General features: G+C 43.6%; 1 protein-coding gene across 8 annotated transcripts in view; it reads left to right on the forward strand.

Moving 5' to 3' along the window:
- kirrel3b (kirre like nephrin family adhesion molecule 3b) overlaps positions 1–16,709 on the forward strand; it is a 169,872-nt gene that overhangs the window by 87,806 nt on the left and 65,357 nt on the right. For all 8 annotated transcript variants that reach the window (XM_040009547.1, XM_040009548.1, XM_040009552.1 and 5 more), the window contains exon 3: positions 10,192–10,341. In XM_040009547.1, coding sequence (XP_039865481.1) covers positions 10,192–10,341 — 150 coding nt within the window. The remainder of the gene's footprint in view (positions 1–10,191; positions 10,342–16,709) is intronic.

Consider the following 16,709-nt stretch of genomic DNA (forward strand, 5'->3'; position numbering starts at 1 on the left):
GGAGTAGCCACATCTGCCTGCCTGTCTTTACAGGCATCTTTTGTAGATGAAAGATGCAGTTAAAGCACACTTGCTGATCCCATGTTTCCCCATGTTCTTCACATATCACACTCAACCTTTTGCTAATCCTTCGAGCTCCCTAACACAGCACCTCGTGTAGCCCGACGTTTCCTCACAAAAAGAACAAAATGTTGGTGCCTGTGTTCCAAAGTTGAGAGGGAACAGTGTGAGTGAAAATATACAACGCAGCATTGCAAGACTTACCTTGACAGATATGGCGTGCATTTCAGTGGGATGCTGAAATGAGTAAACAGCTCAAAGTGCCCTCGCTGTTGTTCTGTGAGAGCTTTATCATGGATGGGGGAAAAAAAAATCAGAGTATGGTTTATTTATGGTGCATCTTACCATTTGAAACCCCTCTTCTCAATGCACCTGTTCTGTAAAGTTGTCTTTTTTGCTTTGTTTTTTTTTTTCTAAACTAGAATAGATGTAAACTAAAATAAAAAAAAATATATATATAGAGAGAGAGAGCATCATCTACCAATCTGAGGGTCTGTGGATCCATTCCCTGTCTACTGCAGTCTGCATGTCAAAGTACCCTTGGGCAAGATAATCAAACCCCAACTTTCCCCTGATGCATCCTTCAGAGATGCTAGCTAAGGCGCTTAGGTATGCAAAAAGGTGCTTGTATGAATGTGTGTGAATGAGTGTTGTTGTAAAACGTGCTTTGAGTGCTCATTTAGAGTAGCAGTGCATATTTATTTGTTACTGAAGTTGTGCAATTAAAGGTTCTAGCCCTAAATCCTAACCCCTAATCCTTGTTACTAGGGGTTAGGGCCTTGAAGTGGAATGTGTTAACCAACTATAATTTTACAGTTGCTGTTATAAAGTTAAATCTATTTCCCAATTGGCAAGAAATCTGAACTGAATAAATACCATTTTAGGTTTTTGTTTTCATGGATAACATAAATTAAATTAATTGGAAACCTTTCCTATACACCTCCGAGACACACTGTTCCATGCACTTTGGTTATATTTTGAAAGCAATTTGATCCTATCTCTTTATTTAATCACACTCAAAGAAATAAAAATACTAAAATAAGTCTTGAAAGTCTAGGTACACTTTTATCTTGTCAGCCCGACAATATATGAGTTATGGCTGGACAAAAGACAACTTAATGCAGCTTTCTGTCCCTTTGACATATCGTATAATAGAAAAATGTGGCTCTGCCTCAAAATATAGTGTATGCCCTATTGGACTAAGACCTTCTCTACACCGCATCCATCAAATCAGCCACCTGAGTCTGTTTCAAATACTCATCATTCCTTAATGAATGTGATCAATCCCAATGTACACCTGCTCTGAACACCCTCCACGGTCCCTTCTCCGGAGTATCCTTTATGAATCATCAAGTGTGTCGATATCCATATTCCGACATCTTTATGTCAGCAACAAGACAATAACAGTGCTGGCCCTGAGCTCTTAAAGCAAACATTTTAACAAAGACTCTAGTAACAGGAGGGTAGTGAAGAGGCTGGAAGCCATGAAGTGGGGAAAGTGGACACAGAAAGGATATAATGGAGCAGAGAAACAGAAGGGACCCTTCCTGTTCAATCAGGCCCCATCTGAACTCACAAACTCCCTCTCTTCTCCATCTTCCTCACTAATTTGCATCTCTTTTATGTCCCTGCTTCCTATTATGCAAAAGTGCATGCTAAAAAAAGTAGTCCAGTTCACAAAGTGAGTCGCTCCATTTCCCCACACTTTTTAATCAATACCAGTCAGGGTAGGGGGGGTTATGTGGTGTTCAGTTGCATTTATGCTAACTGGAATATTTGAACTGTTCTCTTTGAACTGTAGTTACCTTGGAAACTAGCCCACAGGACTTGTTTTATAACAGTAATTACAATTAGTGGTCAGACGAGGTCTTGAGTTTACAGAACATATAAATACAGAATCTCATATACATCTTACAGGTATAGCACCCTGCTTTGTTAGCTATGCGGCATTTCAGAATGCTCACTGGCTGCTTGGAAGCAGCCTTGACGACCTTTACGACCCCCGGCTTGCTTTACATGGATGACTTTTCTAGCTTATTGTATGCAGACTGCCAGGAAAGATGAAGCCTTGAGAAATTTAACAAGCGGTTTGTCGGCTCTGATACTCCACTTTCTGATGCCCATGAAATCTTACTTCTTCTGGCCATGTAGCTGATGATAAAGCGGGCTCCTGCAAGGCCTTCCCGCTGTTGCCATTTGTAATTTTTAGAAGTCATCACTGGGGGCGATACATCTTGATTGTGCCTTGGCAACTGTCATGCTCCACTAATGCACAGTGTGAGAGGGGGCATAAATGCAGAGTCTTCCGGCAGCACTGATGTTTATCTTCCCTGCTTCATGAATTTGCATTCCCATAGACACAATTTACTCATAATGGCAGGCATCACAGCGTAGATAGGCCCAGTGTATTATCAGTCTGTATACAGTGTTTGTTTTACAAGTGGACAGGCAGGAAAGGGGGATTTGAACATTTTGATGAGGAAGACAGATTGATAGTAATATATGCCTCCTCTAATGGGCTTGATAGAGCTTTATGAAATATTCATCATTGGCTACTATTGTTGTAACGTTGCCAGCTGCGTCTGAGGGATCGCATTTTTATATTAATAAAGTAGCCCGTGTAGGACAAGCCTAATGACTCTGAGAAATACTGCGTTATTTCATATCATAGTTCGTATAAAACGGGGGGTTTTCAAAGTTTTCACTACGACACGCCAGTTTACGAGCAGGGGTATGATTGATGGCATTTCACGAACACGTTTAGCTCGTGTTTGTGAAACGTGTGGCTGGAGAATGGTGGTTTGCACTGGCTTTTTTTTTTCACTAGAGTTGTTCGTTAATGGTGGCATCCATAATAGACCCATTTCTGTAATATACTCACATATCTATATTATTGCTAATATATATTGTAATATATCTATATCACTAAAGCACTTCTGGATGGATGCAAACTGCATTTCGTTGCCCTGTACCTGTGCATGTGCAATGACAATAAAGTTGAATTCTATTCTATTCTATTCTATCCTATTACAGTACTACACTTTAATTCAGCCAGCTTTTTAAATTGACCCATTTTTCACTCGAGACGGATCGATCAAGCAAGGTTCTTGATTTTAGTCACTTGTGGCGGTGAATTCAAAGATTATGAAGTTTGGCGCAATGCTGTTGTCCATATAGTGGACATAAGAAGTAGCATGAAGTGTGGATGCTTCATCTTTCCTTCTTGTGCTTGTGAGTCACACAGAATGTCGCGAAGGCTCACCACTGGCCTACAGGTTGCATTTTGTGTAAACCCTGGGTGTAAAACCTTGAAAGAAAGTTGAATTTCAGTTTTCATCTAACAGGGATGAAAAAAAAAAAATCCCATTATTACAGTGAATATCATGTCCCACCCAGAGCAGACTTATGATAGATACTCAGGCAAATATTTGAGGCCTTGTCATTCCTGCGGCTCCCCTCCTCTCTGAAAGTAGATGTTTGTTCACAGTGTCCTTTCTGCCTTTCAGAACGCAAGGAATGCAATTTCTTTTAGAATGCAGCGAGTTTTAAAAAATTATTGGTGTTGCACTTCTCTTGTTCATTGACTGTAGATGTGACCCTTTTCATTGTATCTGCATACTGTACCTTTCTCGCTACTTTCACACATTTATTTGGAGGGAACTGAAACTATGCATTCTCAGTAACTTTCATCTGCAGAATTAGCACTAAAATTAACGCTAATGTAGTACAGTGTGGTTTGAGGTAGTTTGCACAGGGTGCATTCTGACTGCCAAAATCTATAATGACTTCGTAATTGCCTAATTAAACTCCTACAAAGCCGCTGATCATTTGCAACAAATCAAAAATCACTGGGCAACTTCAGGAATTGTATTGTGAATAAATTTGATTAGAAGCGATTGAACAGTTGATTGACGTGCAACTTTGGTTGGTTATGTTTGATAATTAGCTGGCACTTTTCCTGCCAAGTTTCTGTCACACATTTGCAGCGACATTGCTTTAACACCTCCAAAATTGGGGTGTGTTTTTCTTTTCACAAATGTCAGAATGCTTTCTCAGCCATCATACGGGACTCACTTTTCACCAATCGAACAGTGATTTTCACAAACGTGGAATGGACTCTTGTAGATGCGGGCAAGACGGATGTCATACTACATATCAGCACTGTTGAAATAATATTCAAGCTGTAGATAATTATAGTGCAGATACCACTGCCATTAGATTTATGTGGAAAGTGAGAGGAATGGAGCCCAGTTGTGGGTTTATGACTAATCAGTGTCTGATGAAGGAGGACATGGAAGTACATTGTATTTGAATATTTAGGTTTGTTTTTTAAATTCAGTTGCTAGAGCTAAAGATTTCGATAATCAGCATTAATACTGCAGTGGGTTTGTGACACAACTGCAGCTACAAAGTCTTTTGAAGTGTTCAGTAATAATTTAAAGAGCTTTGCGAAAACAGCAAAATGGAAATCCAGTCATGTGCTTAGAAAATGTACTTCTTTTTTGTGGTCACGGGAATACACTCGATAAGAATCGTTTAATTTAGTCCCGTTTTCGTCACCCTTCTAACAAACAACCTGACTGTAATGGCAGCTACAGCACATGAGAAGAAGATAAAACATATCCTTCAGACACTCACTCAAACCTTTTCCTCCTTCCAGTGCTCTTCCACTTCCATGCCACCGGAAACTACCAGCAGAATCTGTGGTCAGTGGCGACCAAATAACAACACATATGAGTAACTCACACACTCCCCCATATTCTGAATCTCTCCTGTGCTTCTAAATTGCTAGTATAAAATGCCCAGGCCAGAGGGGTAATAGTTTTTGATAATGATCCTGGGCTAAGCTTTGGTGCTGTGTGGCCACATGCCGCACAGACAGCATGCTGATTATTTCTCTGAAGTGTGTGTGTGTGTTTGTGTGCGTGCGTGTGTACACGGATGTGTGTCCGTAATGGTAATTTCCAGGCCTGATTGGCAAAGAGCGATGAAATTGGGGGCAGTTAGCACTGAGGGGAAAATAGTGCTGGAGTGTGTGGAAATGCAGCAGCCGTCCAATGGTAAACAAATTATCTGAAGTGAAATGACAACATTAGGCGATGCAAAGTGCCGGTCCACATTATGAATATGGCTCCATGCTATGTTTTTGACTACCTGTGTTTTTTTACACCATTTGAAGCAACTGAGCAGTCCTCATAAAAGATCTCTGGCCGCCTCACCTTCTTAGGCAAGGTATTCAATCAAAAGCATAAATCATAATCATTTCATGCGAGTAAACATACACTGTAATTTACTTTGCATCGAATTTATAAAAGATGAATAACAATATGAGGATATGGAAATGCTGAAAACGTCTTTATGTTTTGCCACATGCGTTAAATGCGGATAAATATTGATGAGCTGAGAGGGAATGCTTTGCTTTCTCTGAAACAATCTCAGTTTTTGTTGACAGAGCTGGCTTAGCGAAAGGCGGATGTGAGATAATAGGCGGATAGCTCATGTGAATGATTTGAGCAAACTGCTCAATTTGCCAAAACTAAAGAGCTGTAAAACACTTCTTTATGTGACTTATTGTTTCAGACATTATATGAAAACCAAATAAGTACTTGACTTTTTTTATTCATTTTCTTAAGCTCTATTCATAGTACAGGCTCGCCGTTGCTGAGTGAGAAAAACCCATAGGGCTGTCTGTTGTCTCTAGCGACAGACAAAAGGTGTCTGCTCTATGTGCCCACACATTTACAGAACCTAACCCCCGAAGTCAAGACCCATTTGACTCACAGCAAATTGACATGTCTAGACTCTTTTCCATTTGATTGTATTTAGTTATTTATTTATTCGAGCAAGCTCTCGACTAAACTGTTTTTTTTTCTTCTATTAATGTGGATCTCTGGCTCTGTGGGCACCCGAGCCCAGTCCCCCTCCTCCTTTTTTTTCCTGTCAGGAATGAAGAGTTAAGTGAGGGGATTAATTACTAATTGCACTTTTTAGCTATGAAAGCATTCTTCATGAACAAGTGAGGAGAGAAGTTGTTGCTCTGACACGCACATGCCAGGCAAATAAAGACAAAGTAGATTTTGGTGGCTCGGTTTTTTGCCACCACTGTGATGCCCCGGTGATGGATACCTCTGGGAAATGTGACAAAGAGTGTTTTTGGTGCAAAGTGGATGGATGAATGATAAGATGCAGCCACATCAGCCTACCCACACACATCATCCCATGTCACTATTGCTGCTGCTCCCTTATGAAGACACATTAGCTGCAAAACCCAGCCAGGCTTTAAATTGAATGAAGGAGGTCACTTTTTTTTAACTGCTTAAGTGATAGGTACAGGCTGGTGCCGGTTAAGTCCTACATTCTCTTGATCGCTGGCTTGATGGTCCTCTGAGGACACCAGTTTTGCAGTGGCAGCATTTAAAAGAAAATGTTTTGAAAGAATACCTTCTGAATAAAGACGGATGAAGTCTCGAGTGTCAAGTCCTAATTTAAAATGAGCAAAGCTGAAATTGCATTCAAGTTCCCACGGGTTTGTGGGTTGTTGTTTTTTTTTTTAGAATAAAACCATCTGTTCTTCAGTCTTTGCTGGAGAACAGTTTTGTTGTTTAAGGTGTGCTCAAGCTAAAGCCACGAATAATCACATTCAGGTTAAGGGTTATTTTAGCAATTTAGTATTCCAATGTCAAAGTGTTGTAGATTCATTTTAAGTTAAGACCAAGATCCAAAAGTGCTGCATGTGCTACGTCATGTGTTAGGCCCAGACTGCATGTTTGCAGCATTGTCCTTTTGAACGGTCTTTACATTGTCATGCAACACATGACACTTCCAGCTTAACTCGACACAGATGAGCCCTGGTTGACACTTTTTAATGTACTGGGTATGCACAGTGATGTTATCCTAGTGCTCCAATTTGTTTTATGTCAGACATTTGCTTTTGAAATGAATTTAAGTTTTTAACTTAAGTTACATTAAATTAAATTCAAATGAACTTTCTGTCACTCTTGGGTCAGGTTATGTCATGGCTATGGTTCAGAAGGCTACTAAACAGAAAGTTGGTGTTTCGTTCCCTGGCTGCTCCAGTCTGCATGTCAAAGTATCCTCGGACAAGATACTGAAACTTCATCAGGGTGTGAATGTGTCTGAATGTTAGATAGAACTAATGTGTGTGCAGTAGAGACATGTTGTACTTTGAGTGCTCAAGGTGAGTACACAAGAACTCGTCCAATCACAGTGACCGAAGGTGCTCAGTGCTCGATAGTTTAAGAAACAGTTTTAATCAACTGATAAAGTCTCACAGCGTTCATGCTTTTTATAAAGGGCCTCGTGATCCAGAGAGAAAATGTTGAGTTGAAAGATGATGAAGAACCTATTCCGTTTTTAAGAAAGAACTCATTAATTATTATTTTTAATCAGTCTTCAAATACACAGAGGCAAACAGAAAAATATTAAATGCAGAAACACACCGTGAATGTGTCCCCTGGGAAAGTTTCTGGATATTCTAAGTTTCTAAATGTCCCTTTGTAATGTTTTAGGGAATATCTGGACTTAGAACTCATTTTTCAACACCACTGATGAGTGGTTAGCAACTTCAAAAGTCACCGGCTGGGCCATAACTTATTTGTGTCACCTGGAAACATTTCTGTTAGAAGACAAATTTGTTGCCTAACTGAGAAGTTAAAATTCAACTATGGAGGTTTCTCCAATATGCAAGATGATTTTCAGTTTTCTGGGTTATGACTTCTACAACACCGGCAGAGACATTTGATTATAGACTCATGGTGGGAGTCCTCCTGAAGTCTATCTACATAGATCTTTGACATACCCACATATTCTAAATGAATGGATTACACAGTGTGTTAAAATGTGATGCCGGGAGCCAGACTCTATCAAACAGCCACAGGAGCACATTTAACAACGCATTCTGTTTGTGGAAATTTTCCCAATTAAGCAACACACTAGTACAGCGAGCATATTTTCCGCTACAGCTGATGTTAACACTCAAAATGTGTGGTGTGCTTCAGTGAAGACACAACTTCAAGTAAGTCTACCGGTATTGGGTGGCATATCATACATACCTCATGTGTGGGAGAGAGGTGCGCAGTCACACCTTTGATGACACCTTTAAAGAGACTGTTTTCAGACACAGATGTTTGCATGTAGAAGTTCTAGGAAAACTAGTCCTTAGATTTAAATTCTTTGTACAAAACAAACTGACATGGCTAATCTTTAATCCACATTCTTACATCCACAGATGTGAGACACGAGTGATTATACGGGACGTGTAGAAAGCGTGACTTTATGTGTGCTTCCAGCCTTCCAAAGGTAAACTGATTGACTTGAGTTTGTCGGTTTAACAGTAATGCCATAGCTCGTCAGATTCAGTGATGTCCTTTGTTAACAATGGTTTTTCTGAACAAGACAGTAGATCTGTTCAGTCGTGGTCTATATGTTAGAGTCCTTCATCTGTGTGTTCAATGGGTAGCAAAATAACACTAAGATAAGTTCCACACATGGAAACACAGCAAAGGCTGAATGAAGATGTCTTGATCTGAAGGGCAATGTATATGGCTCACATGGCTCACATGGCTTACATGCTTTTTTCAAAGGGCCTCGTGATCCAGAGAGAAAATGTTGAGTCGAACGATGATGAAAAACCCATTCCGTGTTTTGAGAAAGAACACATTAATTATTATTTTCATTTCTTTTCCGGTTATGGCGCTAGTGATAGATGGATATTGAAAGGCAACCCTGTACTGGATTGTGTATTCCTTCACAGGGTACATAGGCGAGAGCAAGAATGAATATGAAAAAGTACAATTTCAACGAGTTATCTATCATAGAAATTCAGCTCTAAAGTGAAAAGAAAGATTGCAGGATTCCTCAGTTGAATTCAAAATCTCTTTCTTGTACGACAGCAGTCCTCCCTTTGTTTGTGGTTTGAAATCTTGAAGGATAAATAATTCTTTTTGAATATAAAAGCGAGCATATAAGAAAGCAGCGCGATGCTGAGATGCGAGATGAAAACGCTCTTTAACGTCCCACACAGTCTTTGCTCTGTTTATCATCGTAATTGACTACATGCTACTCTTCTGTCAGCTTTTTTTATTTGCATGTGACTAACATGTCCATGTGTGAGTGTGCGTGAGCCCCTTTCGGCGTTAAAACCCCCCAAAAAGCAGCAGTCTGTAAAATATGCCGGCTTTTTGCCAGCACATTCGAAAACCAGGACACTAATGGAGAAAAGGGCTAGAAAAATCAAATCCAAACAATTGAACTCAGAAGTCTGAAAATAAGACAACGCTGTGAACAAAACTGAGTAAAGCGAGAGAGCAAGTAACACTTTTCAAACCTTTGCTGCGGTTTGTGCTCCCAAAACAGTCTGAGGGCGTCTGTATGAATGTGTGTCAGTGTGTGTAGGCTTAAGTTGATCGGCAGCCTGCCAGTGTTTTGAACTACACATCAGTACCACTTTGTACCCTCCATTCTGACCCCCCCTTTCTACCCCCGTGCGACATACACACACACACAACAGCCTCCCCATTAACACACTCTGCCTCTAATGGAGTTCACTACTCACTAGTTTCCGCTTGAACATGCAGTAGAGGAGTGCATCTAATAGTAGTCGCACACAGTTGGACTACATGGGTGTGAGCTTCAGTTAATATATGCCACTAGAGCCTGTGTTGGCAGACAAGATTGTGTTATCTGCTGTGGTGTGTACGGGCCCAGCCCATCTGTATGGTGACATCCTTCATAAATGAACCAAGCCGAACTGTGACGGCTGTCTCTTAGCCTGTGCTTCAGTCCTGTTGCTGCACTGACACCTCTGATGCATGCGCGGTATCTTGCCTCAGTATCATGAATACTGAAAGGATGTGCCACATTTGTATATCACCCTTTAGGCTTCTTTCAACGTGATTCCGCACGCCTCCCTCTCTCTTCACTCGGTATTTTGCGCGCTGAAAGCAGGTGCTTATAAAAACATCTCTCTTTCCTTCTTTTTTTTTTTTGATGTAAACATTTTCTTGCCCTCTTCACTTTACTAGCTTACATTAAAAATAGCGCAGTGATTTAATCTGCTTACGGTTAACCCATCCCCTTTCTTTTTTGCCTTTCTTTCTTTTGCTTTTTAAGGGACAGAGGCCATGTTTTCCCAGCAGCCACAGGACCTGGTGGTGGTGGCAGGCCAACCTGTGACATTACCGTGCAGTATCCCTGGCTATCACGGCGTCGTCCTGTGGATCAAAAACGGCTTGGCGCTGGGTGTGGGCAGAGACCTCTCTGGTAAGCATCTACCTCCCTTGAGCATGTTACCCTGGATTTCTGTGTTGCCCTCTGTTTCATCTATTAATTATACCCTCTAATATAACTGTCATATTCAAATGGCTGCTTTTTGTCATCTCAAGTCCACACGTGTCAACAAGTTACCCTTTGCCAAATACATGAATCCACAGAGAGATAAAGCAGGGCCCCTAATAGTGTGTTTCATCAATCTAGAATTGCAAGCGCACTAATTGTATCACTCAACATGAACGAGCAAAAAGAACTCATTTATGTCACTCTGTTACACGCAAAGTTGAATCTTTCATAGTTTCAAACCAACTGCACCACGGAATGAGTTGTTGCCCTGGTCTTTGTTGGTGCTTCAGGCTTCTAAATGGCTTTTTGAAGAGTACCTGGTGTCCTCTAATTACACTGCACCTCGTGCATAATTGTCTTAATTGTTTAATTTAGTGCAAAAGTGACTACTGCACTGTCACTTAGTAGCCTGTTGTCAAACCAATCAAAGCTTTGTGTGCTGGCGACCTTGATGAATTTCAAGGAAACGCATCGCTCCTTTTAATAAACCTGAACAACCTTTTGAAGCGCAAAAGCTGCTGGATAAGAAAACCCTGCAACACCATGTCGCTGTTGCATTATTTATTGAAAGGTTCATAAAATTCTCCCGAAACATTCATTTGAATGTTTACGCAGGGCTCCGTACACAGCGGGATGCATTATTCTTTAAGGGCACAGTCTTTATTTTAGAGCTGTCTAATTTACCTCGTGCACGTCTGCTCTGTGACCACTGAGAAATCTGAGTTAATTGCGATTCGCGGCACAGTGTCACAATATCCAACTGTGGCCATTTTCAAAACACAAATGTCTCTCGTGATCACCGGCGATTAAATATGTATTGCTCTACAGATTTGAGGTCCTCTACCCTCTGACCTTTAGCAAACGCTCTTTAAAGGCCTTTTCCTGTCACCAGCGCGGTTTGTAATTAAACCTCAGTGGCTGACAGAGCCCCAGTAAAGCCATCTTATTCTCTCTTCAGGTCCTTATCAGGCACAGGGGAGGCTGAGAGGTAGCTGTAAACAATAGTCCCACAGTCTTCTTTGGAGGAAAAGGAGGCAGACAGGGAAAGTACTTATGATTGCTGGAGATAGAATGGAGCACAATTTTATTTAGGGTCAGAGTGGAGCAGAGATGTTTATCCTCTTCTATTTTATTGATTTAACAAGACAAGACGATCAAGATGAAATCTCATTTCAAGAATGGGCAAAGTCGGAGTAAGGTGGAGAAAAGAGGAAAGAGAGAACGTCGGGTCGTCACACCGAGGAGAACTGCAGCAGATCACTCTTTAACAACGCATCTGTAAATAATTTCCCAGCCACGGGCAGGATGTAGAAACTCTGACCTTCTCCATCAGCTCTCTTCTTCCTGTTGTTTGGGTGAATGATCAGGCCCGATGTGTAGAGTTTGAGAGTTTAAAAATGTGCACAGTTTCATATAAAGGAGGAATAGATTCCTGTCGGGGGAGGAAAGGTTGCTGAAATCAACCCAGCGATACGGACAGGAGCTGAGTGCCTCCTATTGAAGCAGATGACACTTTTTCAAAATAAAGCACTCCACAGCTGTCCCTTTTTTATTCTTTTTCTTTTTTTTTTGCTGCTCCTGCCTACCTAAACAAGTAACGCATGCAGAAGTAAACGAGTGATGGTACATCATTGCAAGATGTACACAAAGAAAGGAAATTGGCAGCTGTATACATAAAAAGTGCGACGAATCAAATGTTGCATGGAGCATTTCAATAATATAGGTCTGCTTGGGTATTCATAGAAAGAAGCTGCGTTGGCAGCGTGCTCCGCCTGGGACCTGTTTCCATTCACAGGAGCAGTGATTAAACTGAGAGAACTCTTTCACCATTCAGTGCGAGAAATCATAGCACAAAAGCCAATGATTCCTATCTGTCCCTGAATTTCCTCTTCATTCCCTTTTGTGCCATGCTTTTCCACTCTAATTAAAGAAAAGTGAAGTAGCCCCACAGCAGCTCCACACGCCAGTCAATGCCATGAATATGTAACTGCTGCACAATTTGACAGCGACAATGGGCAGAGCGGCTATAAGTGAATTCTCCCGGTGTGCACGCAGAGCGAGATGGGCGGGGAAGTGTTTATATACGTTTTGCCATGCACTTGTGGATATACTCCAGGAGGACGCTTTCTTTTTTTTTTTTTTTTTTTTTTTTTTTTTTTTTCCTGTCCTGTTTGGCTCTTTTGCCATCAGAATTGTTGTCTAAAGGCAAAGAAAGATGCCCAACGGATTTACTTTACCAAATTGACCATCCCAGCCTTGCCGTAATGGTCCATTTGATTCACCTTTTATTGTTTATTTTATTTTCACTTACTGAATACGGGACAGACTTGACTGGGGGAAAGAAGGGGAGAAAGAAAGAGGGAAAGAGAAACAACTGAGAAGAGGGACAGGGGAGAAGGGCAAAAGACAAAAACCAACAGAATGAGCAGAAGAAAAAAAAAGAAAAAGAAAAAAAATGCATATATCAATCACCTGGATCACCTGCTGAGAAAGAAAAAAGAAAACAAGCAGAAGAGAACAAGAGTAATAGAATAAACAACATCACAATGATATATGGGAATATGACAGTAAATACTAAATATTAAACATTATTGTGCAGCACATAAGATCAACATAACACAGTGTGCTTTGAGGTAGAAGCCAAAAAGGGTGTAGTTTGCGGGTGTGATCACCCGTGTGTACACCTGTGAGCATGGACGCGCTTGTTTTTTCAAAAGGTTCCTTCATGTAATGATCTGCTAGAGGGTGTGGGGGGGCCGCAGCCCCGTCCTCCAGGGCATGAAGCAGGTATGGAGGAGATCAAAACTCCAGACATCCAGAGGCCCCCAGAACACAAGAGACCAAGGAAGACCAACAGAGGGGCAGCCGCGCCACTGTCCCAGTAAGAGCTGAGGAGAGTCCCAGATGAGGGCTCACTCAGCAGCCGCGGAGCAGAAGCCAGGGGGAGTTGTAGTGACGCGCCCGTGAGCTCCGCCGGCAGCCAGCCGTGCCTGAGTGACCGAGCCCCAGGCCGAGAGGCCGGGGGCACCCCACCTCCGAAGTGGCCCGAGCGAGCCCCAGGCTCCAGGCCCCGATAAGCGGCCGCCAAGGAGTGAGCCGGTGTGTACCTGGACGCCCATCCCCGGACACAAAGAACCACCAACGCACCGATGTCTGAAGGAGTCCGCCACTGGCAGGGGAAGTGGTGGTAGGGGGAGATAGGCCTCCAAACCTTGGAGGGCCTAAGATGTCCCCAGAGAGGTGGCGCCTGACACCCAACCTGACATATAGACACAGAAATACAGGCACACACATATACAAACATCCATTCCCACCCTCATGCTCTCATATGCACTTACTCCACACTCAACCAACGTGGAGACAGACATAAAGAGATGCTGTACACACAATCACACTCCCCAAGCATACTCTACAAACCGGGTCTAGGTACCCTTGCCCCTGGAGGGGGGAACTGCACCCAGACCCAGGTGGTGTTACCCTTTTCCCTGCGGTGGGGGGAGGCAGACCGCCCCGACTCCGCAGCAGCAGGGAGGCCCCACACTCCAGACCGCAGTCGGACGGCCAACTCCTCCTCCTAGCCCCCCCGCTCCAGCAGGTCGCAGAGAATGGGGGTGAGAGAAGACTCCAAACCTCCCTCCACCCGCTCATTGTAGTGTTGATGCATGTGTGTTCTAAGGTGCATTTAAAACCCAGGAGGGCATGGAGCTACCTGCCAGAGAGCAGCAGGTAAGCGCATAGTCCCTCCTGATAGCCCTCAATGTCTACGTGTATTTAACATTGAGAGGTGGGCAACGGCGCCAGGGGTGGGGTGTACACCCTGATGGTACTTTGGATTCCGTGTATCGTGCCCACCCCCAAGATCCTATATGTATGTGTAATGAGAGTGTGAGTAATGTGAATGTCTAAGTTGTGGGATAAAATTGAGGCAGAGGCAGCCAGAAGGGGACAGGGGGGTTGGTAGCCTCCTCTGCACCCTGGTGACATAGCCCCTACTCCAAGGTCCTGCATGTGTGGGTGGTTGTGGTGGAGCGGGAAGAGGGAGGCAGCTGGAGATGGGGAGGGAGGGAAGGGAGGGGCAAGTGACCCCTCCCTGGGGCCAGCTCCCCCGCTGACCCCAGTAGGCACCCCCATACTCCGCGACCCGCCAGGGAAAGGGGGCCCAGGCCCATCCAGACCGGGGCCCAGCGCAGCAGCGCCTCCCGGCCCCACAGAGCCCGGGACAGTCCACCCAACCCCACCACAGAGAAAACTGCACCCACCCCACCATCCACTCATCTTCCAGACTACATAAGACAATAAACACCCAGGCTGAGATCTTCCTCCACCTCTCCTGTGTCTCCCCCTCCTGCACAGAGAGCCCCTGAGGAGAGGAAAGCTCCTGCGAGATGTGACAATCTTCCCCACCAGTTGAAGAGCCCCCCAGGTGGCTCGATGCACCGGCGGCCCCCTGCTCCAGGGCTGGGCCCCCATGCACCCACCCGCCCACAACCCCGGCAACACACCAACCAGGACCCAAGCCCCCGAGGCCCGGCCCGGGCCCCAGCCCAGAGACGGAGCGCCCCCAGAACTTCACGCCCATCCCGGACCCACCCAGGGGCAGCCAGGCTACCAGGTCAGTAACCCACGTCCGTCAGCACAGACCCTCCCCTAGCCCCGCTGCACGCAGCCGCGAGGAAACAGTCACCTGAGAGCCAACAGAGCCCCTAACCGGACATGACCGCTACCCCGGGTTGAGCCCCCTAAGGAAGATGCCTCCGGGGAACCCCCCGACGCCCTAAGCCTGTCCCTACCCCCACACCAATCACAACAGTGAAGGCGGGACCAAACTATGACCCCCACCCCCACTAGGTGATGGAGCTGATCAAAGGAGCCCAGAGCAATTGATCTGATGTGGTGGGAGAGGCTGTATCAAGACTAATGTAATCTAATAGATAATTTCTATATTGGTTAGAATTAAGATTATTTTTATTTTTCCAGTTCATGAGGACTGTTTTCTTGGCTATGCATAGGGCAGTGAAAACCATATGGGCGATATTCTTTTCTGAAGTGACATTATCTAAGCTGCCCAACAAACACACTAAGGGGGAAGTTGGACGCTTTCTTGAGAAGAGACTGATGGCAGACCTTTAGATGCGAGCAGGTGCTACTCCTGCCTCTCATGAGATCAAATTGAACACTCCGGTCATCTGTTCACAGATGCAGCAAAACCTTTCTCCATCCCCCAGTGCTTACACTGTGTGAAATGTGCTCTAGGTAAACGCCATAAATCACTAGGCCACGCCTCAAGTCTCTGTATAGTTACACGCACACGCACACGCGCATGGTCACCATTGATTCGGCCCGAAGACAAATCCATTCTCCTCTGATGGATTCATTACTCCTTAATGGGCCTATTTTACATTGTTTGCTTTGGGTAACGCGCGGTGTCTTTGAAATTCCCCGAGATCTAAGATCAATGACCCGCGTCACATATGCCGAGGTGATCAGTCTTCATGTGTGTCAGTATAACTTCAGTCACATTGGCAAAATACATGATCAAGGTGCTTATGAGATGACAAAAACACATTTCAGCATGTTTATACTGTTTGGAAATTAGACACATTCTTGTCATTTACTATCCACGGCAAATGCAAATTGTATTCCTTTCGGATTCGGCTGATGCACGGAGATGAAACTGGAACGGAGCCATGTCCTCACATAGCGAAATTATTCTTAGTTTGCCAGAGGCACAGATGAGGTAATTGGCAAGATCATCTGTTTGCGTAACAGAAATTTGCATGCCTCGTACCTTGCCACAATTAAGACCAGCAAAGCGAAGTTGTGAAGTGCATCTTGTTTCCCGGGTGCAGTTAAGGCTCGGCTGTGTAGTCTGCAGTCAACTCAAGGTCACATAATTCAGATTTGCGCAATGATCATTACCCTTGTGATCCAAAATGGCACTATTGCTTTGAATCTCATCAGTGAACATAAAACTGAAGCAAAATGGGTCTCCGGGTGACCTTGTGAACATAATGGTGCATCCTTTCATTTAAGCTTCTGTTTTTTTTAAAAAAAATTTCCTGAGTGTGGAAAAGTAGAAAGCGCCTTTTCAGGCAGTGGTTATTAATACTATTCACGGGAGCTTTTACTTGTGATTGGGCTTGTGTTAACTGTATGTACAGCATTGTTTTTTACTGGCATTCCTCCATATGAAACTGAAAGAAAAAAGACATTTATCAACTGTGTTCTAAGTATTTCCTCAGAACAGTAGCTGGTGGCATTTTGGTCATCTTGGTTAGCGTGCCACGGCTTTA

Source organism: Simochromis diagramma, unplaced genomic scaffold, assembly GCF_900408965.1.
Source record: "Simochromis diagramma unplaced genomic scaffold, fSimDia1.1 OVJJ01000344.1, whole genome shotgun sequence".
In the NCBI taxonomy this organism is placed as follows: Eukaryota; Metazoa; Chordata; class Actinopteri; order Cichliformes; family Cichlidae; genus Simochromis; species Simochromis diagramma.